Below are 26639 nucleotides of genomic sequence, written 5' to 3'. Positions count from 1 at the left end.
ATTTTCAGTTTCAAACCCTAATAACATTAGGTTAATAAAGGTCACTTCCCTAAGCTGATAGTGATAAAACTCTAAGTTTTTCCTTTCGCTACCACGCGATTCTAATGAAGACGGTCTTCCTCCACAGAGAGAGCCAGCTGAAGAGGCCTTGAAGAGTAATAACATGAATCTCGACCAGGCCATGAGTAAGTAACAGCTCTTAAAGTGCACTCTGTGAAGGTGCCAGTTGGGCAGTTTTGATTTCCAGGCGTTTCACTGTGGTCCTGGGGGAATGGCTGGAATGTGCTGGGTGGATGGGGCTGGGCCCCAGCATGGGAGGAGAACTGTGTGATGGGCCCTAACCATAACCACTCAGAGTTCTTGGGACCGTGGGCTCTGGGGACAAATGGCCAGATACCACATTGAAGCATGTTTGCTTTCTTCACTTCTTTCCAGAGCTTCAGCAAGTAGATGCGTTTTTCTATGTGTTTGGAGGGAGGTAGTAGTGACACTCGTGGGGAAAGGCATTAGCCCACATGCCAGCTTCAGGCCACTGACAGCAGAGGGCTGCGCCTGCCCTGGCCGGGCTCGCTCAGGGCCCCGGCATCGCCGCGCTGGGCTGACACAGCCCTTGCTCTTGTTGAGACTCAAGGAACAAGCGACCCTAGTCCTGGAGCTGCCTTACGATCATATTACGTTTACCATGTAAAGTAAAATGCAAACACTGAGCGGCCAGCGGCCCGTCACTGTGGAGCCTCGTCGACGTGTGTTCTGTGTGAAGACCTTATTTAGTCTGCATTTCTCACCCATGACCATATGCCACGTGTCTTTATGATGAAACATTAGCTCAGAAGGGTTTACGTTTTCCTGACCCTGGGCAATGTGACCACACATTTCTCTGGCTTGTAGACTCGGTACTGCTGACTGTGCTCTGTTTGACCAGTCGTTGCGTGACTCCGCATTCCGCCCCGCCCCGCCTTCCCCGTAGCTTCACGCTGTGGTGGTCCTTCAGCACTCTCCTGGAGGCCTTGCATTCGGGGGGCACCATACTGGGTGCCGACAGCACCGGCATTCGGCCTGAACAGGGCTCATCTAACCCATGTGTTTCCTCCGTGGGCACATCACAGCCCATGCTCAGGGGCACCAGACAGCACCCCAGCACTGCACTCGGGACCCTATTAAACACTGGAATCACCTACAAAAAGCACAAAGATATGCACAGGTGGCACTGAGTAGACCAGGGAGGGCAGTGTCTGCTCGGAGCTGGGACGGGGAGCAGGGCGGCGGCGGCGACCTGAGCTGGGAATGTATGCCAGACGCCGAGAGGCTCCACCGCCCTGCACGCAGCCACAGGTGACCCCAGAAGTGCCGCAGCTTCGATTCGGGGCCACGAGAAAATTGTAGCTAGTCGGTGAATTCACAAGGACAGAATCTGCCAGCGAGGACCCACTTTACAGTTGAGTGCTGTGCCAAGTGCAGCGCAGAAGCTGCCAGGGCCGAAGAGGCAGGGTGAGCTGGAGAGGTTCACGCTGACACCTCAGCTGTGAGCACAGAGGGAACACGCACCAAACAGCTGCACTCGCCAGGCGGAAAGCCATGAGGACACAGTTGGCTCTGCACTTTGTTGCACCCTGACAGCTAAGAGTCCGTGCAGCTGGAAGGGCCCAGCAAATGGAGACCCAGGGCCACGGGTGGAGCAGGGAAGTCCCTCTGAGAATAGGACCGGTGAGGGGGGCTGGTCCCAGGAGAGAGGACAGCCGAGCCCTGAGGGACAGTGCGGCCAGACGGAGGGAGGGAGAGGAGCAGAGCAGGGCCGGGAGCAGGCCCTCGGCCAGAACCAAGCCAGGCCCCCCCCTTGGTTCAGGGGCCAAGGGTCCCACCCTCGATGTCAGGGCCGGTCCTTGGCGTGTGTCTCAGGGCTGTGTCTGGCGCTCCAGGTGCTCTGCTGGAACAGAAGGTGGACATGGACAAGCGAGGACTGGGAGTGACCGACTACAACGGAATGGTCACCAAGCCCCTCGGCTGCCGCCCACCAATCTCCAAAGAGTCTTCTGTGGACCGCCCCACCTTTCTTGACAAGGTATGAATTTAGGTGGTTTTGTCTGTTTAAAAGAGGTATTTTTCATTTTTTTATGTGTGTCCTTCAGAGAAACCAGATTAAAAACTGGCTTGTGATATTTAAGTGACTTTACCCGGTTTTTCTAGTATATATAAATGGTTAACTCAAAAGAGGGAGTGTTATGTTTTACGTGATGTGAAGAGGAATAAAAAAATACTAAAATTAAAAACTGATTTTCATTTTATTGTGTGAACTTGGCTGGGTTGTCTACTTCCATTTGTCCAGCAGACAAGAGGCATCAGAGTTCTCTGTTGCTATCCTACCATATATGCGTGCTCTTCCGATCAGAGGCGGTGTTACGTAATGGGCCTGAGAAAGGGGCCAGAGGTGGCTGGGCCCGGGGCCAAGTCGGCTGGCCCAGCTTAGATCGGCCACAGCAGAGAGCATGCTGGTGTCTGTGCGGGTCTTCCCTGGGGTGTTTCACACATCCGGCCACTGGTTCAGTCCTTTCAGTGTCGTCCTGGAGTGACGTCCCCTCGCCAGAGGGTGTGACTGCAACCCAGCCACATTCAACTCAGTCAGAATATGGGACCTGGAAAATAAAACTGAAGCCAGAAAGGACAAGTTAGGGGAAAAAAAGAAAGAAAGAAAGGCTCACAGGAGAAGAGAGAGGGCTTCCTCTCTGTTCTCAAAGAAACAGGGTCCTTGGCCCACGCCTCCCCTCAGAGGTGGGGTGAGGCCCAGGTCCCAGCCCGCACTGCACAGTGTGGTTCAGAGCCACAGTGCCCAGTGACTTGGAATTTCACGTAAGCAAACAGTTTTTGGAGCATATGTATTCCAAAATATTATGTATTATTTGTCTGGAATTCCAATTTAACTTGGCATTCTATATTTTTATTTGCTAAGTGTGGGAGCCTGACTGGTTGCCTTATCTTTAAAATGTGGGTGATACTGCAGTCTTGTTAGGGAGGTAGATGAGAAGTTTGCAAGTGGCTTGACACATAGCGTCACCTCGATAAATATAAAAAAATGTAGGATTCTGTCTGTTTTATAACTTAGCCGATTGTTAGATTAAACTGCACGATGTCGCCGTGCCGGTCCAGGGCAGCTGGCGGTCTGGGCGCTCCACCCACGCACACCTAGAGCCCTGGCCACGCCTTCTCGCAGGGGCCCGTTCATTCGGAAATGGTTGTGAAGTGTTTCCAAATCAGAGTTTCTGTCTCTTTCTCCTGACTCTTACCCCTAGGTAGGGGCAGTAGTGGATGAGAATGTTATAAGCTAATGTATGTGTTTGTAAAATAATTGTTAACGTGAAAACAGCATCTTAATCCTGTTTCTCTTTCTTCTTTTCCCCCTCTTCCTTTTGCCATGTTCTCCATTCTGTTATTATCCGCTTTTTTGCTCTTTTAATTCTGTCTTCATCCACATCCCTGTGTGTCCTTGGGACACTGCCTTGTGCTCTGTCTGCAATGGACACTGCACGCAGCTCACCCTTTCTTTCTCCAATCAGGACGGCGGCCTCGTGGAAGAGCCCACGACTTCACCATTTTTGCCTTCGCCAAGCCTGAAGCCCCCCCTTTCAAACAGTGCACTCCCTAATCAGGCCCTGGGTGGGATTGCCTCAGGGCTGGGCACGCAGAACTTGAATTCCGCTCGACAGGTAAGGCTGTCGGGGGAGAGCTGATGTGGTCTCCGTTTCCCCTGCCTTTAAAGCGTGCTGGAGACGTAACCTTGCCTGTTTTCATTAACACCGTGTTCTAAGATGTAGCCGAATGTGTAGGGGTAGCTGGAACACTGGGAGGATTCTCCCTTAAGTGATTTACTGCTGTCAAGACTCGAATCCAGTTCTTGAGATTTAACCATGTTATAGGAAATGCTCCTAAGTCGTATTTATTTCCCACGTAACTAAAATGTATGTGAACCCAGCATGCTCGGAGCTGACTATTGCTCGTTTCAGTGGTGCAGGGTCAGAGCAGCCTTTGGTGGCCAGGCCCATGCATAATTCGAGACCTTAAAGATGTTGGTCCCGGAAAACACCACATTCTCCGCTTTTTCATAGGACTAACGGTGACATCTCTTATAATGTTGTCAGTGATTTTCAGGGTCCCGTTAGCCTTTTCCCCTGCCTTTGACACCCTTGGAGAAGTGAGGTCACTGTCTGAGGTCACTGGAGGGAGGACCCGCGGGTTTTGATGGAGGTCCCTTCATGTCCCTTCTCAGCCCCGGATTCTCCAGAGTGGACTGAAGTGCACACAGACCGTGCTCGTGCCGCCGAGAGAGTCTCACTGATTTCCTCGGGCACGAGGCTGGCACACACATACCTGAGACCTTTCGGGTGGCCAGATAGTCCCACACGTGCCTATTGCTGGGCTGAGTATCAGCAGCACATCTCCCAGTCTGCCTGCCCCTTGGGACCTGACCCAGCCAGCCCGGGGGGTTCGTGGGACCCCTGCACACACCTGTGCCACAGGAGACGCAGATTCCAGTTAGCTCCCGACTGTGTTTGTTCATTCGGTTTCAGGGTTTGTGGTTGAAATAGTAGCTCTGTTTCCTGTGTCCCATCACCGTCTGACTCCCTTCTCGGGGGCGTGAAGTGCCCGGTAGCTGTGCTCGTCGCTGCTGCCCGTAGCGTATTATCAGTTTCTCCTCCTGAGGCAGCCTCGTTTCAGATGCTTTAAAACAGAGCTTTGTGATTTAAAAACACAGACACGCTCCCTGGCTGATTTCCCACCAGCCGTTACCAGTCTGAACAGCACTTACTAAGAGTCACTCCGGTGCGTGTGCACGGGAGGGAGGAGAAACCGCGTCACATCCCTGTCAGGAAGGCAGGTCACAGCACACACTGTGCTGCTGTACCTGCAACTCTGCGGCCTGTCCTTTGTCCCCGCAGATGCCGAGCGGCAGTCTGGGCGCGTTGGGCAGCAGCGGAGCAGCACAAGCCAGGACCCTGCAGCCGCCGCCGCCACCCGTGCCGCCGCTGAACCCCTCCCAGCCCGGTCTCCGTGCACAAGTGCCTCAGTTTCTGTCCCCTCAGGTCAGGCCCGCCGCGGCTGTGTGGCTTTCTGGGGGGTCCCCTGGGGTCCTGTGCTGGGTGACGCACTGTGGCAGGGAGAGCCGGCTCCTGGCACCTGTTCATCTGCCATCTGCTCCTGGCTCTCAAAACCGCTCCTGGGGGGGCCCACCTTGCCCAGCAGCAGTGCTGGTGAAAACCACTGATGGGACTTTAGTCCTGGCCCACCAGCACGTCCACTCCAGCCTGAGGGGCAGGAGGGCTGGGTCGTGGGGCGGGCAGCTGTCTTCCCCACGCTCAGCATGCCGCTGCTCCATACCATACTCAGACACAGTTTCTGCCAGTTGACTTGCCTTCTTCATGTAAACAGATTTATTCTTCAAGAAAATTTGACATAGCCAGCATTAACAGAGAAAACATTTTTCTTACATACATTCAACAGCTAGTAACATAAAAACTGCTCACCACATTGGACCTGAAATCGCCCGCATCCATGCTGGGAGGTGTAGGCAGAGCACACCGTGGGAGCATTGCAGCAGCCAGCGCCCAGCCCCCAACAGGTTCCGGGTAGTGAATTCCAGATGAAGACATCCTTGATAGTCAGGGTCAGGGCTGGCAGAGACATGCAGGTGCACATGCCACAAGGGAGGCTGGGGGCATCATGCCCACCGAGGGGTGTCTGCTCCTACCAGCAGGGGGACCACTTCCTGGGCATGTAAACTTGGGAAGGGGTTGCTGCCTACCCTGGGAAGAGACCCTCTGGGGGGTCGTGGTGCCGTTGGCAGGGAAGCATACACCTGCCTCCTTTAAGAGGCTTGAACCAAGTGAGAATGACCCCTTCCCTGAGACCCGCCCTCATCAGCTGCACTCCTTTGATTGGGCCCATTGATTTGCCTTCTGACAAGCAGCCCAGAGTCAGTCCCAGAAAGAAATTGAAAGTTACTTCATAACTAGAATGTTTGGAGGAAGAAATCTCTTTTCTTCTTCCTTTCCCTTCTCTTCCTTTCTTCCCTCTTTCCTTCCTTATTCTCCACAAAAAGCATGTTAACTAGGGTTAAAGGTCTACAAATTTTTAATGGGTTTTGAAGGTCACTCATGAGATAAATATAATTGTCATGTAATTAATCAGCTTGAATCTGGAAACCACACAGCAGTGAATGTCTTAGCAGTGATCATGGTGTGTTTCTTGTTGAACAGGTTCAAGCACAGCTTTTGCAGTTTGCAGCAAAAAACATTGGTCTCAACCCTGCACTATTGACCTCGCCAGTTAACCCTCAGCATATGACGATGTTGAACCAGCTCTATCAGCTGCAGCTGGTGAGTGCACAGACCCAGCTCCGTTCAAGTTCTAGGACAGAGGAAGAGCGCCCCATGACCTTCATGAGGGTCACCTGCATGTGGTGATGCAGCAGCGTACATGCTGACTGATAAAGTCATCAACAGGACACTTTCTGTCCTCGAGACGTTTACATTATGAATTAGAAAGCTTTTCACTTATAGGTGTTTTACTAAGGTTTGTAAACTCTGGCTCCTTGGTGTTCACAGAACCTCCCAGATTTTCCAGTCAGGCCTGTCATAGCTTGAGCTCTCAGCCAGCTCGACCACAGAGCACAAAACATCCCTTCAGTGGCTATTTTCTAAATTCTTCTAAAGATGTAATGCACAAACATCATTCTGGAAGCATGAGAGAAGTTCCTTCATTACATAGAAGTTAGGACTTAGTCCTTACTCAGAATCCCTATTGAGGAAGGCTGATGTAGCCCAGTATTTCTCCTTTTTTTTAATCCTCACCCAAGGACATGTTTTCATGGATTTTATTTATTTTTTTGAGCCTTCTGGTAAAAACTAGAAGACCTACTAGACAAATTCAAAAAGAGCTGTAAGCACTATGTTTTCATTGATTTGAGAAAGAGAAACATCAATGTGAGAAAGAAACATCAATCAGTTGCCTCCTGGGCAAGTGCCCTGACCAGAAATCGAACCCGAGACCCTTCGGGGCATAGGACGACGCTCAGCCAACTGAGCCACACTGTCCAGGCAGCCCAATAATTCTTGAAAGTTTTACAATTCAACACATCTTGAATTCTGAATTGGTAACAGTCTTGTTGCCTTTACTACAAATGCCATTCATTGTGTTCACAAACGTGCACTGAACTCATACCACTGCAGAACCTTTAATACGTTGACACCTGATTTATTTAGAAGGATTGTCCCACAAGTTCATCTTCTAGAAAATGACCAGGAGTCATAAAGGAAAAAAGGCCTCTGGTAGACAAAGCCGTAGTCATCAGCCATTCCTTTCCTGCTGGTTGGTGCCCGTCTGAGCGGTCTGAGTCTGCTTTCGCAGGAAGCAGCGCCGCGGGCAGGAGGAGTGTTCTGGAGACAGGTGGTAGTGTTCAGGAAGTACAGAGCCGTGGGCGGGTGGTGACCAGGGTGTGTCAGGGTCTGACTGGACCCTGGGAGGGAGATGCGCCCTCGCCCTGCTGGGGAGGCTCCCCGAGGCCTGGAGTCAGGGCAGGCTGGAGCACCAGTGCTGTTGTTCCAGCCCCACGGTGGCAGGGACCACCGGCATGTCACTGACAGCTCCTGTGAGAGGGAGAGCCTTCGACCCTCCTCCCGCGCTCCACTGTGCTCCAACATGCCACCTAGTGGGACCTTCTGGTCATACGCCTGTGTTGACCCCGGTGTGTGAAAGACACTGCGAAGATGTGCAATTGTGTTTAATGTGTTCTGATTGAAAACAGTGTATACTGCCCTGGCCGGTTTGGCTCAGTGGTTAGAGCGTCAGCCTGCGGTCCGGAGACACCCGGGTTCGGTTCCCGCTAAGGGCACGTACTTCGGTTGCAGTTTGTCCCCGGCCCTGGTTGGTCGTGTGGGTGGCAGCCACTCGATGTGTCCCTTCACGTCGATGTTTCTCTCTCTCTCTCCCTTCCTCTCTCTCCCTCCCACTCTATCTGTACAAAATATGGAAAAATATCCTCAGGTGAGGATAAAAAAAAAAAAGAAAACTGCTTTTATATTCTTTCCAGCAAATTGGTAAAATAAAGTTTCAGTGCACCCTAAGGTCATGTTTTAGTGCCTCTAAGGGTTCACTTAAGTGAAGTATTGTATTCCTTCCTAATTCACTGATTAATGAGGCGTTTCCAATAGTTAGTCTCTACATTTGTTTGGATTCTACTTTAATATAGCCTCTTGCCAGAAACGTCCCAGAAATCCATGTTGTATGAAAAAGAGTTACAATATGCAACCAGCATTTTGAAACAGTCAGATGCCCATATCTGTGTCTGTGTCCAGAGGAGTGTCACACTCGCTTTAGCTGGCTCTTTCGACAGGTCTGTGGCAGACGTGTCACGTCACAAGTCTGGACTCCAGGCTCCGGGTGGACAGGCTCCTCGTGCAGCCCCTGTTCCCCCGAGCCTGCAGTGTGTCCTGTGCTCGGGGCACTCCCGCTGCCTGCCCTCCCGAGCCAAACGGGCAGCCGTGGTTTGTGCCCATACAAGAGTATTGTGACAGTGGACCCTCGTTTCTTTTTTATATTTATTTAAGTTGGTTTTAGAGAGATTGAAAGAGAGACGTCAATTTGTTCCACTTTTTTCTGCATTCATTGGTTGATTCTTGTACGTGCTCTGATCGGGATTGAACCCGCAATCTGGTGTATCGGGCTGACTCTTTAACCCACTGAGCTACCTGGCCAGGGCCTACCCTCATTTCTTTTTATTTTTAGTTTGTATGATTCGACCAGAAGAATCTTGATCTCTTCATTAACTGAAAAATATTTACTGACAAGCTTCATCACCAGTACTCAACAGGGGTACTGACTGGGGTACTCTGGGAACCCATGCACTGGGAGGGTTTTGGAAAGGCGTCTCTCCCTTTAAAAAGGTTTCTTGCTCACAGTGGTGTAACCCACAGAGTGGTAAGGGGGCCGCACTACAGCGCACACTTGGCGATGGTTTTCTTGAAGTGTTGGGTTGCTCTCTTTCTGTCGGCAGGCATACCAGCGTTTGCAAATCCAGCAGCAGGTGCTGCAGGCCCAGCGGAACGTGTCCGGACCCGTGAGGCAGCAGGAGCAGCAAGTGGGTATCATCGGGGCTTAGCAGGTCCCTGAGCTCCAGTCCTCCCTGCTCCGGGAGACACTATTGACGGGCTATTCTACTGTCACTGGGTTTTCCCGATAAACCTCCCCTTTTACAAGTCTGGGGGTCACCTAGGTTTGGGAGCAGGTTGGCCCAGCCGGCAGTATAAATGTAGTGGAGATTGACAAACCGGTGATGGCGGGCATCACTTCCCCGCTGATGTGCACATGTCTGCCACCAGGTCGCGCGCACAATCACTAACCTGCAGCAGCAGATCCAGCAGCAGCAGCGCCAGCTGGCCCAGGCCCTGCTCGTGAAGCCCCCACCGCCCCCGCCGCACCTGTCTCTGCACCCCTCTGCAGGCAAATCGGCCATGGACAGCTTTCCCCCGCACCCTCAGGCCCCCGGCCTGTCCGACCTGCAGACCAAAGAGCAGCAGTCTTCACCCAACACCTTTGCTCCTTACCCTCTCGGTGAGTTTCCATGATTCGAGCCACCACCCCGCTGGGGGTGCCTGGAGGGACTGTGTGATAACCGGAGCTAGTGGGACACATGTTCCCAGTAGTCAGAGTAGCTGCCTTGGGCTTTGCTGTAAATACTTCCAGTATGAAATTTTTTCAGGCGGTATCGGCGGAAGCTCAGCGCCGCCCTCTGCGTTCAGGGAGCACAATAGTCTGCCAGTTAAGACCTGACTGGGAACCAGACCTGCCATGTTGCATCGCAGCTCTGCCACTGGCTGGCTCACCACTTACTTGCAAAACTTGCCTGACTGCTCTTAACCTCAGTGTACCCATCTGTAAAGTGGGAACGCTTGCCTCAGAGGGCCCTTCCCAGGGTTAAACAGGTCAACGTGGGACGTTCTTAGAATGGCACCGAGGGCACATCTGAAGTGTCAGCTGTTCGCAGAAGCACTTCGGTTTTAAGAATAGCATTTTTAGGGACAGACTCCATTCTAGCCGTTATCCTAAAGCGCTCTGATTCAGCTTCCTAGTACCCATCTGTCCTCTTAACTCCTGCTTGGAGAGTAACTCTTTAAAGATTTTTTCCCTCAGTACAAACGAAAGAATTAGTGCATTGAATCTTCAAAATTAGATGAAAAATAGTTTTGATAAAATGTTATAACATTTACATTAAAATTTACTGAAAATAGATAGCTAACAAAGTATAAGAAACTCAGCCTGTGAAAGCGCAGTCTGGTGGGCGCAGTTTTTCAGCGGCTGTCACTGTCGCCCACCTTCCCACAGTCTCCTTGTTCTGCTGGCTTCTGGAGCTTGGCCACACACAGATTGGGCGTATGCAAACAAAATGCCCTCAGCCGGCGTGACCGTGTGGACGGTGGTCGAGAGGGGGCTCACGCCCACCTGGATGGTGAAAGGGAACCCCAAGCAGGGTGTGAGCTGGGTGTGGGCCGAGGATAAGGTTCAGCAGAGGAGGAGGGAGCCCCTCCCAGGACAGACGGGCCTGCCTAACAGTGTCTTTATTCCTAGCTGGACTAAACCCCAACGTGAATGTCAGCAGCATGGACGTGACTGGCGGTCTGACGGTGAAGGACCCATCGCAGTCCCAGTCTCGCCTCCCTCAGTGGACACACCCCAACCCGATGGATAACGTACCCGGTGCTGCTTCTCCTCTCGACCAGAACCCCGGCAAGCACGGTACGGCTGAGCCACGGGCGCCGTGTAGTGCGCTCAGTTTGTTGCTTTTTCCCTTCGAAGGACTCAGTGCTGCAAGCCAAGTGAGAATACCCACTCCATTGCAGAGGACGTAGGCCCCAGGTAGTCAGGGATCCAACCTCTCGAAACCTCGAGTACCAGATCTTAGCTACAAACCCAGAAGAAACTGAAAATTCCCCAGAGCAGCAAACAATATAGGTCACAACCTGCATACTTTTATTCCTATCTGTATCCTTCAACAAAAAATTTGAGTCTACTGAAAAGAAATTTTTTTTTTATCCTCACCTGAGGATATTTTTGCATTTATCTTCAGATAGAGCTTGGGGAAGAGAGAGAGACGCATCGACTGGTTGCCACCCGCACAACCCCAACCGGGGCCAGGGACAAACTGCAACGGACGTATGTGCCCTTAGTGGGAACCGAACCCGGGACTCTTGTCTGTGGACCGACGCTCTAACCACTGAGCAAAACTGGCCAGGGCTGAAAAGAAATTTTTTTTAATGAAATGATAAAACGCACTAGGAAATCAAATGCTTAGAGAGGAGAAGGAAGCAAAAGTGCTAATAGCCATAGGAGTGATCTTACAATGTAGCATTAGAATAGGCTCTGTTTCCTGGTAGCGGGAACAACAAAGAAGGTTGAATAGGGTACATGATTCTCTCTTGATATGAAGTGTCTAAAAACAGGAAAATTCTTTCTAATAGCTAATTCTCTAAGAAAATCATCAGGTACTATCTGGGCACTTTCCTTGGCACAAGAGAGCTCAGTGGCCTGTGGCAAGGTGGATTAGCCTGTGGTTAAGGCCTCTGAGTTTACACACCAGTTTGTCCTTTCTAGTGAGGGCAACATCTGGAGGGAGCCTAGGACAGAGACACCAGCTCACCCCAGACACTCAGAAGTTGTTCCAAGAAAGGCTTACTGGGCCAACTGCCTGTGGTATGGGTATCGTTTCATCAAGATGTCCGATTGGCCCGGCTGGTGTGGCTCAGTAGACTAAGTGTCGTCCCATGGGCTGAGAGGTCCCAGTTCAATTTCTGGTCAGGGCACATGCCTGGGTTTCAGGCTCGATCCCCAATAGGGGATGTGTAGGAGGCAGCTGATTGATGTTTCTCACATTGATGTTTCTCCCTCTCTCCCTCCTTCTCTAAAAAAATCAATAAAAACTTGGAAAAAAAAAAAAAAAGATGTCCAGCCCTGGCCGGTTTGGCTCAGCGGTTAGAGCGTCGGCCTGCGGTCCGGAGAGACCCGGGTTCAGTTCCCGCTAAGGGCACGTACATTGGTTGCAGTTTGTCCCCGGCCCTGGTTGGTTGTGCGAGTGACAGCCACTCGATGTGTCTCTTTCACGTCGATGTTTCTCTCTCTCTCTCTCTCTTCCTCTCTCTCCCTCCCACTCTATCTGTACAAAAAATGTCCTCGGGTGAGGATAAAAAAAAAAAGATGTCCAACTGAACAAACTAAAGAGTTTATCTTTCAAGAGTGAAATCACTTATTCTCAGAGAATGCTGGAGCAACCAAGCTCAACAGGTCACATTCCTGGTGTTGGCAGGGAGGGCTGGGGGGTCCCCTGTTCACTCTTTGTTTCCTGTTGTACCCATAGGTGCTATCCCTGGAGGTCTAAGCATTGGGCCTCCAGCAAAGTCCTCCATTGATGACTCCTATGGCCGGTACGATTTAATCCAGAACAATGAGTCACCAGCCAGTCCTCCAGTAGCTGTCCCCCATAGCTGGTCACGTGCCAAATCTGACAGTGATAAAATCTCAAATGGCTCCAGCATCAACTGGCCCCCAGGTAAGCGGGCAGTCCTCTGCAGCTGCAGACCTCGTGCACGCCCCGCCCAGGAGAGCAGCGGCGGGCTCAGTCTGAGGCAGTTGCTTTGGCATTTCCCCAGAAGTCCCCTGGTCAGACCAGGTTTGGGTGCGGTTGGACCCAGCGCTTTTCTGTGGCCCTGAGTTCCATGAGGGCGGCAGCGGGACATGGCACTGTAGCCCATCCGACCCTCCCGTTTCTAGGTTCATGCACAGCTGAGCAGTCTCCCTGTGGCAGCTGTAATGCCTGGTTCTAGTTTGTTCCAGAGGATCGATGATTTACTGAAAGTCTAAAATTGTCCCTTTTGCTTTAATTAGCAGATTATTTAATTCCCGTAAATTACCATGAAGCAGTGTAAAGGTGCCCAGTGCTCATGTTTTGATCTCCATTTTGTTTGGAATTTTCCAGAATTTCATCCTGGAGTTCCGTGGAAAGGACTTCAGAACATAGATCCCGAGAATGACCCTGACGTCACTCCTGGAAGTGTCCCCACTGGGCCGACCATCAACACCACCATACAGGATGTCAACCGCTACCTCCTCAAGAGTGGAGGTGAGGAGGCCCGCCTGCGTGCGTGCGCCCTCTGCTGGTGCTCAGCGGTGGCGGGGGGGGGGGGGGGGACACAGTGGGTGGGCACCTTCTCTGACCACCAGAAGCAGCACAAGTGGAGGTCAGGTGGTGCTTACAGTGAAAATGGAGGTGGATTTGGGCTGAGTGTTTTCACTGGCTTTATTAACACACCATGTTTTATAAGCATTATATTATAAATCACAATATTAATATTAACTTTTTTTATTCTTTACTGACTGTAGAGAGAGAGGAAGGGAGAGGGAGAGAGATAGAAACATCCATGAGAAAGAACATCGACTGGCTGCCTCCTGCATGCCCCCCACTGGGGATTGGGCCCACAACCTGGGCATGTGCCCTGACTGAAAATCGAACCAGTGACCTCTTGGTGCATGGGTTGATGCTCAACCACTGAGCCACACCGGCCGGGCTTAACCATTACTTTTTAATGAAAAGATTTCCACCTGAAACCTCTTAAAACTAAAAATGAGTTAACAACCCTCCTCCACTCATTCATCTCAGTCTGTTTTTCATTTCCACAAAAAAATCTGGCAAAGGGACTGAGATCCAGGACCTTTTTTCTGGATAAGCTCATGGTTCTGAGCCTTGGCACACCGATGTCAGATGTGGGGATCCAGCAGAGGAGGTGGCAGGCGGAGCTGTGGGGCTCTGGAACACAGGTGGATTTCCAGGTCAGCCTGGGAAGGGCAGGATGGTTCTCCCTGAGGGCATGCAGGCAAGCTGGTCTGTGGGTGCCAGCACTCTAACATGCGAAGAAGAGCCAGGTTCCTATAGGTGCTGTCACTGAGAACACTGGGACAGTCCCCAGAACGTTGGTGTAGGTTTCTTCCTTCACTGTGACCTGCGGGAGAGAGGCATCGTTTTCCTGGTTCTCACAGCGATGGGCTTCTGAGTGTGCCCGGGCTGGGGAGTGCCAGCGGAACGCAAGCTTCCTGCTCAGCGCCGCGCCTTCCTTGCGGTTCCATGCGGCGGCTTCTTTTGGGGGTGTGTGGGCGTCCCCGCTGTCAGGCACAGGCGGGTGGCACAGGGGACACAGCTGTGGGAAGTGGAGCCTGTCTGGGAGGGCAGGGAGGAGAGGGCTGTGCAGGGTGAGCACAGCCAGAAGCAGGCCTCGGCCCTCGCTGCTCATCACCTCGAGGGTGGCCGCAAGGTTGTGCCCAGTGTATTTCGGAGGTTGGGGAGAGGTGTGGATAACTGCCGATCCAGGTATACAAGGCCTCGGAAAGAATCGGGGCTGCTGGGTATAGAGCAGAGCTTCCTGCCAGGTGTCCAGTGGATCATCCAGTGCTCCCTGGCCTCTGGGGGCCCTGGGGCATTGTGGGTGACCTCCACATTTGCCATGCTGGAAGAAGACAGCCTGGGGGAGCAGGAAGGTTCTGAGGACAGAACTCAGCAGCTGGGCCCCAGAACACGGGGTGCCTGGCACGAGGCAGACTTAAGGCAGAAGAGAATATAAGCCCAAGGGGGACGTTGGCGTCAGACAAAGAAGGAGGCAGGAAGTCCAGCTCTGGGATAGAGATGAGACAGCCATCCCCCTTGGGTGACTGGGAACTTCATGTGGCTCTCTTCACACAGTGTCACATGGTGCCCCGTGACGTCATGTTTTGTTTTTAAATTTTGTGGCTGTTGTTTGAGGTGTGAAAAGATGGCGATCGCCCTGAATTTTTATTTTTATCTTGTTTGCCGAGGATCAAACCTGCAACCCAGGTACGTGCCCTTGACCAGAATTGAACCCGGCGACCCTTTGGTCTACAGGCTGATGCTCTAACTGCTGAATCAAACTGGCCAGGGCCTAGGTGTTGAGTTATTTACATTTTTGTTTTTTACTTATTGCCATTGGCATTAAGCTCTGATTTGGTATTAAATTTTTGCATTAGTCCAGTATCTGCTCTGATGTCATTTATAGTTTCGACTCTTCTGAGGTGACTGTTAACCAGGATTGTGAAATTCGGCCACTTCACGGCACTGATACTGACACTCTCCTAGAAAGGAGAGTAAACTCCACTGTTAAAACCAAAAATTTTCAAATAGAACACTTAAAATCTAAGTATCCTGTTGTTAATTATAGAAGAAATACCGCATAGGATTCAAAGGTCTGTGATCTCGGGCTCTGGGGTTGATCTCGTGTGTTGGTAAACGAAAGGAGTGGGCTTCGTGTCGTAGGCGGCTGTCCTTCACCACGGAACACCTGCGGATCGCAGTGGATTTTGAAGTCATGAACTCAGGCGCCCTCAGCCTCAGGGAGCTGGTACAGCAGGGCAGCTGCAAACCGCTGTGCTGGGGACGCTGCACCAGCCTGGAGCCTCTGAAGGCTCCTCCTGAGGTCGTCCCCGCCCCGCCCCGAGGGCCTGCCACAGGGCTCCCCTGTCCTTTGAGAGTGTTTGTAATGCAGAGCGGGACAGCCAGACTGCTCTGTGCCCTTGTCCCCTCCCCCGGCCACCTCCACACAATCAAAGAGCTCCGGCTCCATCTGCTTTCACCCTCTAATGCATCCTGTTCCTCCCCAGCCTCCAGCTTCCTCTGAGAACTGAGGGGGGTGGAAACACGCCACCCAGCAGGCAGTGGGCTTTCTGGGGAGCGGGTTCTCAGGCTGCACACGCTCCGCCCCTCCCAGGCGCAGTCGCTCAGGTTCACAGGTAGTCGTACAGGTTTCTTTTCATTGCTCCTGTAGTTCATAGAGAAACATGGGAGGTAATGGGGTGCCTGAGACATCCGAGTCAGAAATTCGTGTTCATCTTTCATGGCAAAGTTTATAACAGAAAGGGTGGAGTTTTGTTTTGTAATTTTGTGGATATTGTGTGAGGTGTGAAGAGATGGCGATTGTACGATATTTTATTTTTATCTTGTTTGCTGGGGAAATTGGTGTGACCCTTTAAAACCCAGCATGGCATCTAAACATTCTGGTGATAGGCATCTCCTCGTGCCTTGAAACCCTGTCCAAGTTCTCGCTGTTTCTTGCTCGTTACCTCCTCTGCTGTCAAGAAAGTCCCAGACTTCTCTCTCCCTGTGGCTTGGGGGCCCAGAAGAGGAGGCATGCCTGTGTCTTCCTTCCCCCGCCGTGACCTTGACCTTATAATGCTGTCACTTTCAGCCACCTACCAGAAGCTGTCGCTCAGGTTGGCTCTGTGTCCAAACGCTCGTGCCCAGATAGCGGGCCCTCCCAAACGCCTGCTGCCCACTTTCTTAGTGCCATGTTTGGTTCTGCAGGGTCTTCCCCACCATCATCTCAGAGTGCCACGCTGCCTTCCTCCAGTGCCTGGCCGCTCAGTGCCTCCGGCTACAGCCCCTCTTTCAGCAGCATGGCGCCCGCGCCTAGTGTTGCAGGTACGCACCTGGCCTTTCGACTTGCAGGTAGCCTTTTCTTTCTTTCCCCAAACAAGATGGACAGGCCCCGCTTTTCCCGGTGGCCTGTCTACTCCCTCCCTGAGCTGGAGGCCGTGTGGTGTGATGGACTGTGGGCCTTGGCTCTGCCGGAGCAGCTGTGGGACCCAGGGCCCAGCGGTTCCCTTCGTGTGCAGTGGGGATGGTCAGGAGGTTCACTGTGAACTGCTACCCCTAAATGGACCTGCCTGCCTCTCCTCCTTCCCCCCTTGCAGCCACGAGACAAGGGTGTGGGTCAAGGTTTAAAGTCATGGAGGCAGCAGCACCTGCTTGGGACCTGCTGTCCCTTGCATCTGCCCCAGGGAGGAAGGCGACCACAGCAGGCCCCGTAGCTAACTCCCAGCACCGGTGACCACTTCTTGTTACTCTGGAAACGCAGCGCCCGAGTAGTTTCTCAGTCACCGCAGACTTTACCAGTCTTTCCAGTAAGAATTGAGAATAATTTGTCATGAAACTTCAGAGGAATTAGATTCTGAAATGTTAAGATCAGGATATAAAGAAATGTGGACACAGGCACGAACGAAATGTATAGCAGGTTTGTAAATAGAGAGCTTACATAAGGAGGCTTTACTATTTACAGTGTCTTCAGCTGTACTTTTGCTTCCCTGCCAAGCTCCTCGCTGAGACGTCTCCGACCCAGGAGGACGCTGCAGGGATGCTTGTTGCCGAGCCTGGGGAGAGGGTCATTTCGGTGTGTTTCAGCATCTTACTTAAAAGAGAGAGAGAGCTTCTGTGGTATTGTTATTCCTTCTAACGTTTGTTCTTTCTGATATTTACCAAAGGGATGTGTTTAGACCTTTAATACTTTCGTGGTCATTTGGCTAAAGAGAAGGCACAAATAAAACCTTCTTTCCAGTATCTGAGGCCGTTTTATGGTGTTTGCTTTTCTGATCTGTGACTCGTTTACTAAGATCAGCATTTGCTTGTCGTGAGGTTGTGAGGTCACAGCTGACGCTGGTGGCCGGTTGGAGAACTGCACTGGGGTGTGTGGGCCTGGCCCCGCAGAGCTGTGCGGGGAGTGGCTGTGCGAGGCCGGGTGGGGTGCGTGGCCGGCGCCCATGTGTCTGCATCTGCATGCCCCAGCTGAGCCCCGGGTGCGGCAGGGACTGGGCTGCTGGTCGTGACTGCGTAGTTTGTTCTCCCAAGGAGCCTTAAACATGCTCCCCCACCCAGGTGCCAAGATGCCAGACTGCCCAGCAGTCGGGGTGGCTGGGCCACACCAGTTCCACCATGAGACACGGAGGGCACATCTCAGAGCTGTGCAGATGATAGCACAGGCGGGTTATGTCAGAGGGGCACGGCTCCAAACAGGGCCAGACACCCCAAGAAGCTGCATTAAAGGTAGCCATCAGCTCTGACCTTGACCCGTCTGTTATGTTACATGTCCTAGCAGCATGTGTCGTGGGTTAGCGTGAACACCAAACTGCAGAAACACTATTTTCTTGATGGAAAACTTGTGTTTGGCACATTAAGTATCAGAAATACTGGCTAGATCCACACTGAATACAGGCAGAAGTTCGAGGGAGAGCGTGACCCATGGTTCTCTCATGGGGGTGCTTTACTCAGTGTTTCTCTTTCACCACGCAGTCTGCGGTGCCAGAGAACCCTTTGTGGGGGGCCCCAGCACTGCACTGACTTCTATCTCTCTCAAGAATTCCTGTGCTCCTGTCCCTGCCCTTCTAGGTAAACTGTCAGACATGAAATCGACGTGGTCCTCCGGCCCCGCCTCCCACACGCAAGCCTCTCTGTCTCATGAGCTGTGGAAGGTGCCCAGAAACACTACTGCACCCACGAGGCCACCTCCGGGGTTAACCAATCCCAAGCCTTCCTCCACCTGGGGAGCCAGCCCCCTGGGCTGGACCAGCTCTTACTCCTCCGGTATGCATCGTTCTCGTGTTCCGATGGGGAGGGGGCTCCTCGCCTGCTTTGCTTGCCCTCTAGGGAATATGCCTGCAGCTCCTTTGTGAGGACCCGCCACCCCCTGGACCCGGGGAGGGTTGAGAGGGGCCAAGGTACCCTAGACTCTTGGGACATTGTCTGGGCCTGGGTGAGCAAACACAGGGCAGGTCCCGGCGTCACAGCACATCCAGGGCCCACTGGGTCCTGGGGCAAGTCAGCCAGTACAGGGTCTCAGCTCCACTCCGATGTGTGCTTACCCACCACGCTTCCTGGAGCATTGGTTCCCAGTGTGTCACCACCCTTCCTGATGTTGCGTCTCCATGGCTTTCAGCAGGTGCCCACTGCTGACCAATAGGGATGGAAGACGGGCACTGGGAATCCCAGACACTGAGGCTGGAAGCGAGCCAAACAGTGTGAAACAGCTGTTTCTGCCCCCCCCCTTTTTTTTTCTTTCTTCATTGATTTTAGAGAAAGAGGAGGGGAGAGAGAGAGAGCGATAGAAACATGGATGAGTGAGAACATTGATTGGCTGCCTCCTGCATGCCCCTCACTGAGGACTGGACCGACAACCTGGGCATGTACCCTGACCAGGAATCAAAACTGGCGACCTCTTGGTGCATGGGTCGATGCTCAACCACTGAGCCACACCAGCCAGGCTGTCAGTGCCTTTTGTAGCAGCCCTGGGCTTTGTCTTAATAACAAGTAGACATTTCAAGCTAAATGGGAGGAGGCCAGTGGGGAGGCCCTGTCTCACCCCTGCGGTCTACAGGGGCTGTGAGGTGTGGTTTAATGCAGTGATGCTCGGCGCTGCCATCCTTGCTGGGGTGTGAGGGTTGTTGGAAAGGAGCTGACCGACCACACATGCAGCTTATCAACTGAGTTCTTCCCTGGTCTCGTGCAGGTTCTGCTTGGAGCACCGACACCTCAGGAAGAACCAGCAGCTGGCTCGTTCTCCGCAACCTCACACCCCAGGTACCATGGGAGAGTGTCACTGTGACCCAAGGCAGTCTGTGCTGGATGCCTCATCCAGGGCCCAGAGGGGGCGTGGGCAGCAAGGAGTGGGCATGCTCAGGAGCCCTTTAACCATGTTCCTGGAGAATTCGTTACTTTTTACTCTTTTGAGGCTTGAAAAGTATACCTTTGTAAACAGAGTTGCTCGCCTTTAACTGTACCCACCCACAAGGAATTTGGCCTGTGCCCCATCCTGGGTCAGGCCACAGGCTACTGGGAACCGCAGGCTCTGTGTGGTGCTCCCTGGTGAGGGGTCAGAACCAGAACGGGCTTTCTCCTCTGCTTGACGTCATCCAGCATAACTGAAAGGCCCCAGGGTTTCCAACTACGCAGCCACAGGGCTGTGAAAGGTTGTACTGTAGTCATACACCTTAAGCCCTCTGAAGAACAGATATTTCCCAGCATTCAGTGCACTGGATTTCATATGCATTTTCTTTGAAGAATATAGTGGAAGAAGTCACAGGAAGCTCGTTACCGCCCCTTCTGCTTCCTCAATCAGATCGATGGCTCCACCCTGCGGACACTGTGCTTGCAGCACGGGCCGCTCATCACATTCCACCTGAACCTGACTCAAGGCAACGCCGTGGTCCGGTACAGCTCCAAGGAGGAAGCCGCCAAGGCCCAGAAGTCCCTGCACATGTACGTCCCTTCTGCCACCCAGCTGCCCCGGTGTTAGCGCCACAGGCACAAATGCCGACTGGGTCATGGTTTTGGAGGCTGGAAGCCTGGTTCTTCCCGAGGCCTCTCTCCTTTGCTTGCAGACAGCCACCTACTCCCTGTGTCCTTGTGTGGCTGTCCGAGTATGTCTGTGTCCTAACTTCCTCTTCTTGTAAGGACAGCAGCCATAGTGGATTAGGGCCCACCCTAATGTCCTCATTCTACCTAATTATCTATTTAAAGACTTTTCTCCAAATACAAGAACATCCAGAAGTGTTGGAGGTTAGGGCTTCAACATATGAATTTGAGGGGACACAACTTACTCCTAACAGGTGTCTTCTGGGGTGTCGGTTTCTTCTGCTGAGTCTCTGTGGCCATGCCCTCCACTAGGGAAAGACCCCCCAGGAAACAGAGTGTGGAGCCCAGCGACCCCCAGGTAATGACAGGCATGGGGCCCACTCTTGCCACTGCTGGGCTGAGCCAGTCCTTACACAGTTCTTCCTGGTTAAAGCCCAGCTTTGATGAGATGTGTGAGTAGACCTCTTCAGTGACAGCACTTGAGACGTGGGCCCTAGAAATTAGTCGTCCCTGCCTTTAGCCCAGGATGTAAGTTACACGGATCCTAGGCGCTGCATTTCCACACCCTGGGAACCACTGTCGACAGCACACAGTGTGGCTGCGGGAAGGCTGGGGTAGAAGGCCGCACTCCGGCTGCAGAGCAGCAGCCGTGGACACGGAGTGCACTGCTTCCGGGTGGCCTGGGGCGGGAGCCCCCCACCGCGCTTTCCCCGCTCCAGAGGCCACCGACACGGCCCCTGACCCACTCCTTGTTTTGTGGCTTTGTGGAGACAGTTGACATGCAACATGTGTCTGTTTAAGGTGTACAGTGTGTTTATTTAATACATTCTGTGTTGTAGTATGACTACCACTGTAGCATTAGCTAACAATTCTGTCACACCACGTAATTAATTATTTCCTTTTTGTGGTAAGACCATTTAAGATCTACTCTCTCAGCAACTGTCAGGTGTACAGTACAGGATTGTTAGCCACAGCACCAAGCTGTACATCAGAGCCCCTGAACTCAGTCATCTTCCAAACTGACGTTTGTGCCCTTTGACCAACATCACTCATTTCCCCCAACTGCGGCTTTTTTTAGCCCCTACATATAAGTGACATCATGCAGTATTTATCTTTCGGCACCTATCTCTCTTACCATGATGCCCTCAAGGTTCATCCATGTTGTTGCTAGTGGCAGGATCTTCTTTCTTGTGGCTGAAGAGTATTTCTCTCTGTGTGTGAATCATATATTTATCCGTTCATCCATTGACAGACACTTAGGGTGACCCTTTCAGTCAGATTGCTGGGTTTTGGTTATTGAGTTATAGTTCTCTCTTCATTCCATAGGCTGTCTCTTCATTTTCTTGATGATTTCTTTTGCCTTGATGGCGTTTTTAGTTTTATGTAGTCTCACTTGTTGATCTTTGCTTTTGTTGCTAGTGCTTTGGGTGTCATATCCAAAACAAATCATGCCAAGATCAATGTCAAGGAGTTTTTCCTGTGTTTCCTTTTAGTTTTATGGTTTTAGGTCTTGTATTTAAGTCTTTAATTCATTTAGAGTTAATTTTTGTAAATGGTATAAACAGAGATCCAATTTCATTATTCTGCATGTGGCTCTCCAGTGTCCCAGCACTGTTTATTAGAGACTTTTATTTCTCCACTGAATATTCTTGGTGCCCTGGTCAAATATTAGTTGACTGTCTATGTGGGAGTCTATTTCTGGGTTCTCTATTCTGTTCCATTGCTCTGTCTGTTTCTATGCCAGTATCATACTGTTTTAATTACCATAGCTTTGTAGTGTAGTTTGACATCAGGATATGTGATGCCTCCAGGTTTGTTTTTCTTCTCAGTATTGCTTTGGCTGTTCGGGGTCTTCTGTGGTTCCATACAAACTTTAGGGTTGTTTTTACTATTTCTGTGAAGAATGCCATTGGAATTTTGATGGGGATTTCATTGAATCTATAGATGGCTTTGGATTGTATAGACATTTTAGCAGTTTTAATTCTTATGATCCATAAACAGGGGATATCTTTCCATTTTGTATCTTCTTCAGCTTCGTACATCAAAGTCTTGTAGTTTGCATTGTACAGATCTTTTTTTTGCATTTTATCTTGAGATATAGAGTGGGAGGGAGAGAGAGAGAGAGGGACATCGATGTGAGAGAGAAACATGGATCAGCTGCCTCCTGCACACCCCCTACTGGGGATCAAGCCCACAACCTCGGGCATGTACCCCAATCAGAAATCGAACCAGGACCTCTTGGTCCATGGAACGAGACTCAATTCACTGAGCCACACCAGCCGGGCTGGATGCCTTTAATTTCTTTATCTTGCTTGATTGCGCTGAGACCTCCAGTACTATGTCAGCGGACGTGTGAGAGTGGGTACCCCCGTCTTTCTCCTGAACTTGGAGGAAAAGCTTTTAACCTCTCAGTGTAGTCTCCTGACTTGTTACAGGTCTGTTTAGAGCTCCTGTTTCTTCATGATTCAGTCTTGGTAGGTCACGTGTTTCCAGGAATTGGTCCATTTCTTCTGGGTTACCCATTGGCTGGCATACAGTGGTCCACATCCTCTCTCAGGTCCTGTGCGTTTCCATCGTGTCAGCTGTACTGTCTCCTCCTTCACGTCTGGTTGTGTATATTTGAATCTTCTCTCTTTTTTCTTAGTCTAGTTAAAGATTTGTCAGTTTTATCTTTTCAGAAAACTAGGTCTCAGCTGTGTTGCTGTCCCGCTTTTTTAGGTGTGTCCTGGGAAACACTACCATCTTGGCCGAATTTGCTGGCGAGGAAGAAGTGAATCGTTTCTTAGCCCAAGGCCAAGCCCTGCCGCCCACCTCCAGCTGGCAACCCAGCACCGGGCCCAGCCAGACAAGGCTGGGCGCCTCGGGCAGCGCCCACGGCCTGGTGCGGAGCGACCCCGGCCACTGGAACGCCCCGTGCCTGGCAGGCAAAGGGAGCAGTGACCTGCTGTGGGGCGGGGTTCCCCAGTACTCCAGCAGCCTGTGGGGCCCGCCCAGCAGCGACGACGGCAGGGTGATTGGAAGCCCCACCCCGCTGAACACTCTGCTTCCCGGCGACCTTCTTAGTGGGGAGTCCATCTAGGACCGAGAGGACCCTGTGGGCACCGCAGTCATCAGCACTAGGAAGAAAAGCTGACCCTTTCCAGCCCGGGCGTCGCTGAGGACCCCACTGGACCCGAGCAGCCCGGCAGCCCTTTCAAGTACCTCTGTCCAGTACTGAAGACGAACCTGTGCCACAGTCCTTGCGAACTGTCCCCAAGACAGTGCGGGCTGCGCTTGGTCAGTGTCACATGCTAATGACAGGATGTTTCTCATAGCTTTTTATTTTGTGTTGTCTTATGTTTGTATGGTGTGTTGTCATTTTGATTTTTTAAGTATAAAAGCTGCTTAGAATAGTTCTATCATGAAGGGCACTTTTCAGATTGTGGGCTGGAAAGGGTTATTTTATCAAGGGGGAGGGAGGGAGGGAGACAGAAAGCCTATTTAAAACGAGCCTGTGCCGATTACGCACATTCCCAGAGGCGGACCCGTAATCAGGGAGCTGGCGCTCATCACTGGGCCGCGGCCGGGCCCATGGCCGTCCTGGCGCCCCGGTGGGCTGAGCGGAAGGAACGGTCTGCGATCTGTCCTCTGTTCCCACGGATCCGCCTATGCACATTACCCTTGTTTTCATTACTTTTTCATGTCATTTTTTTATCCCAAAAAATATTTTTTAAAAGTTAAAAAAAAGACATATCAAACATGCAAATACTTGAATCCAGCAGGCCACTAACGAAATGTGAACACTTTCTAAGTCTAACTCTACACTTCCAGGTCGGCGTCAGACGCAGAAACAGGCTCTAGGGAAATCGCTAAGTTCACAGCCTCTGTGTGCGTGTGTGGAAACAGAAGCGTGTGTGCGTGCGTGCGTGTGTGCGCACTTCCTGTGTTCGTGTGTCAGGTGTGTGAGGGATTTAACTGTGGGTTTTCCCTTTTATTCAGTATATGCTTTTTTTCCGGCGCATTGGTCAGACGTTTGTTATTATCAGCTTCTAACTTCGCACTGAGTGTGCCCGCCCTTCCTTCCGCTAACCTGCACGTTAAAGAGAGCTCACAGGACAGGGCTGGCGGCAGTCACGTGTCAATGTTTACTCAAGGACTCTACGCGTTTCAAAGTTACAGTGTATCTCTGGAGAAATAATATGTATACCTACCTTTAGCAGCTTTTTATTGTGGACTAATGCAAGAGAATTATTACCAGAGTATTGCACCGTTTTCCATTTGGAATATAAAGTTAAAGAGAAAACTGTTGTGAACTGTGGCCATAGATACTTGTAAGGATGGATGGTTCCGCGGAGGAGCGGGACAAGCACTTGGACGTGGGTTGTGACTGCTTTCGGGGGAGCCCGTGGTGGGGGCTCCCACCTGTTTACAGACCTTTTTTCTCCTTCAGACTTTAAAATAAAAAATTTTAAAAAGGAATTTAAAAAAAAAAAAGAAAAACAAAGACTTCCGTCGTAAAGAGACCTATTTTCAGAATGCAGATGCGCTACTTCAGAGCTCTGGGATCGGGCAGTGTTCTCCCGCCACCGCCGTGGACTGGCGGCTGTCCCCGCGTCCAGTGCCGAGACCTGCGGTCACTGTCTTGCACATCGGAAGCGCTCTCAGGAAAGCCAGGGCTCCGAGGGCAGCTCCACACCGCCTCATGTATTTTGTAACCCAACTCCTAGCACTGAAGATGTTATTAAAAAACAAACAAAAAAATAAAGAAAAAAAGAAAAAAGAGGAAAAAAACACAAAGAAGAAAAATACCTAATCTCTAATGTGTAGCAGTTACATATTTACCAAATAATGGACTCAAAAGAAATAGATGTTTGAAGAGTGCTTTATATATTAAAAATTGCTTTATGTTTTAAAATGATCAATGTTTTGATTGTTTTGCAAGAAAGAAAGACAATGGAGTAACATACCCTCAAGTATGTTTTAAAAAATATATGGACATTGTGCTCCCTGCCTGCTTGATCAGGAAACTTGTGCATTACATTTTTTTTAATTCGCTTTTTAATGGTTTTATCAAAACAAAAAAAGAAAAAAACAAAAAGAAAAAAAGAAGAAGGTCCTGCAGAATCGCAGACCCACAGACGCTGGTTTTACAGAGGATCACGAACTATGCACAGACTGGGTTCCAGACCTTTCTCTCAAGTTCAGCCGTGTACTTAGCTAACAGACCTTCCTCAGAGTGCCGCATCTCATTGCCACGGCACGCGCCCTGTACCTGACGTATGTGTACCTGCATATGTACATCGAATGTGCGTGCGTGCGTGCCCGGGCACCCTGCTCCCCGGCTGCCATCCAGGGCATTGAGTTGTAGAGAAACTCCTGATGTTGGAAAATCGGGGATGGAAGTAAAGAATCTGTTTGTTTGTTTCTGTTTTTTGTTGGGGGGGGGGGTGTTGTTTTTTTGTTTTGTTTTGTTTTCCAACCTTTTATTTTGAATTGAAGATGTCTGTAACTCTGAGATTAAGAAGCAAGTTTGTGGCTTTCAATGTTTTTCCTCATAGAATGTGATCGTTGAAGAACACGCACCGAAAGTTGCTTTCAAAAGTACAACGCTTTGTTGAATCCTAATAAATTGCAATTTTTTTCTTGGCTGTTGAAATAAATGTGGTTTTTTGTTTGTTTGGTTTTGGGTTTTTTTGTTTCCTTTTTCAAAGGCGGATATCATCAGTTTTCACTTGCGCTGGGCGAGCGCGGTGTCCTGCTGTACATACCCTGCGTGTGTACAATGGGCTGGACTCCGGGTCGCGGTTGCCTGACTTGTAACTTGACCGCTCGCTCTGTGGCTTTGCAGTTACCGTCGGGCCCTTGTTCGTGAGCACAGGGAGGTGCAGAGTGCCGCCACCCGCCACATCAGCCAGGTGATGCCCATGCTCGGGGGCACTCCCTGAGCAGCAGCAGTGCGGTGTCCTGGCCTCCGGGCCGGCTCCCAGGCGCTGTGAACACCGGACGCCTCTCCAGACTAGACTGTGTCTCGAGCAGTGGGACGTGGGCCCCGCCGAGGACCCAGCTAGGGCATCGGGAGTGTCGGGAGAGGACAGTGGTGGCAGTCGTGTTCCTGGACATCTGTTCCTTGATGTGACATCGCTTCGGCCAACTCACAGCGCAGAACTCCTGGTGCTGGCCAGAGCCTGCAGGCGCCAGTGTTCCAGGTGGGGCTGGACATCGGCCAGAGCACGCACGTGCCTTCAGCTCCACGTCAGCCTGCTCCGTTGGGACTACAGACCCCCCAGACACCAGCAGACCGAGTGTCCTTTTTGTCTCCGGTCCTGTGGGTGGAGTCCTTGTTTCACTGGGGACACGGGCCTGGGTTGCCCTCAGGCGAGGTGGGGAACCCCTGGCTGTGGAGGAAGCACTCAGGAGAGCACACAAAACACCGGAGGAGGAA

At 51.4% G+C, this 26639-nt stretch overlaps 1 protein-coding gene and 1 non-coding gene across 4 annotated transcripts in view; one reads left to right on the top strand and one right to left on the bottom strand.

Annotated features, from left to right (window-relative positions):
* Positions 1-25861, top strand: part of TNRC6C (trinucleotide repeat containing adaptor 6C) — a 72916-nt gene extending 47055 nt beyond the window's left edge. For 2 of the 3 annotated variants that reach the window (XM_036267689.1, XM_036267687.1), the window contains 15 exons: positions 128-185; positions 1917-2059; positions 3525-3698; positions 4929-5072; positions 6246-6365; positions 9041-9124; positions 9366-9597; positions 10612-10779; positions 12395-12586; positions 13013-13156; positions 16400-16516; positions 18257-18451; positions 19374-19444; positions 19983-20122; positions 22937-25834. In XM_036267689.1, coding sequence (XP_036123582.1) covers positions 128-185; positions 1917-2059; positions 3525-3698; positions 4929-5072; positions 6246-6365; positions 9041-9124; positions 9366-9597; positions 10612-10779; positions 12395-12586; positions 13013-13156; positions 16400-16516; positions 18257-18451; positions 19374-19444; positions 19983-20122; positions 22937-23297 — 2343 coding nt within the window. In that variant the 3' untranslated portion in view covers positions 23298-25834. Of the gene's footprint in view, positions 1-127; positions 186-1916; positions 2060-3524; positions 3699-4928; positions 5073-6245; positions 6366-9040; positions 9125-9365; positions 9598-10611; positions 10780-12394; positions 12587-13012; positions 13157-16399; positions 16517-18256; positions 18452-19373; positions 19445-19982; positions 20123-22936 lie in introns of all 3 variants that reach the window. The other variant, XM_036267688.1, reaches the window with a different exon arrangement.
* On the bottom strand, positions 6875-6937 carry LOC118635121. Its single transcript, XR_004960461.1, has one exon. It is a non-coding gene; the product is annotated as a U7 small nuclear RNA (small nuclear RNA).
* Positions 25862-26639: the final 778 nt, after the last annotated feature.

Source organism: Molossus molossus, unplaced genomic scaffold (assembly GCF_014108415.1).
Source record: "Molossus molossus isolate mMolMol1 unplaced genomic scaffold, mMolMol1.p scaffold_m16_p_19, whole genome shotgun sequence".
Taxonomy (NCBI): Eukaryota; Metazoa; Chordata; class Mammalia; order Chiroptera; family Molossidae; genus Molossus; species Molossus molossus.
This window is presented reverse-complemented; position numbering and strand designations above follow the sequence as displayed.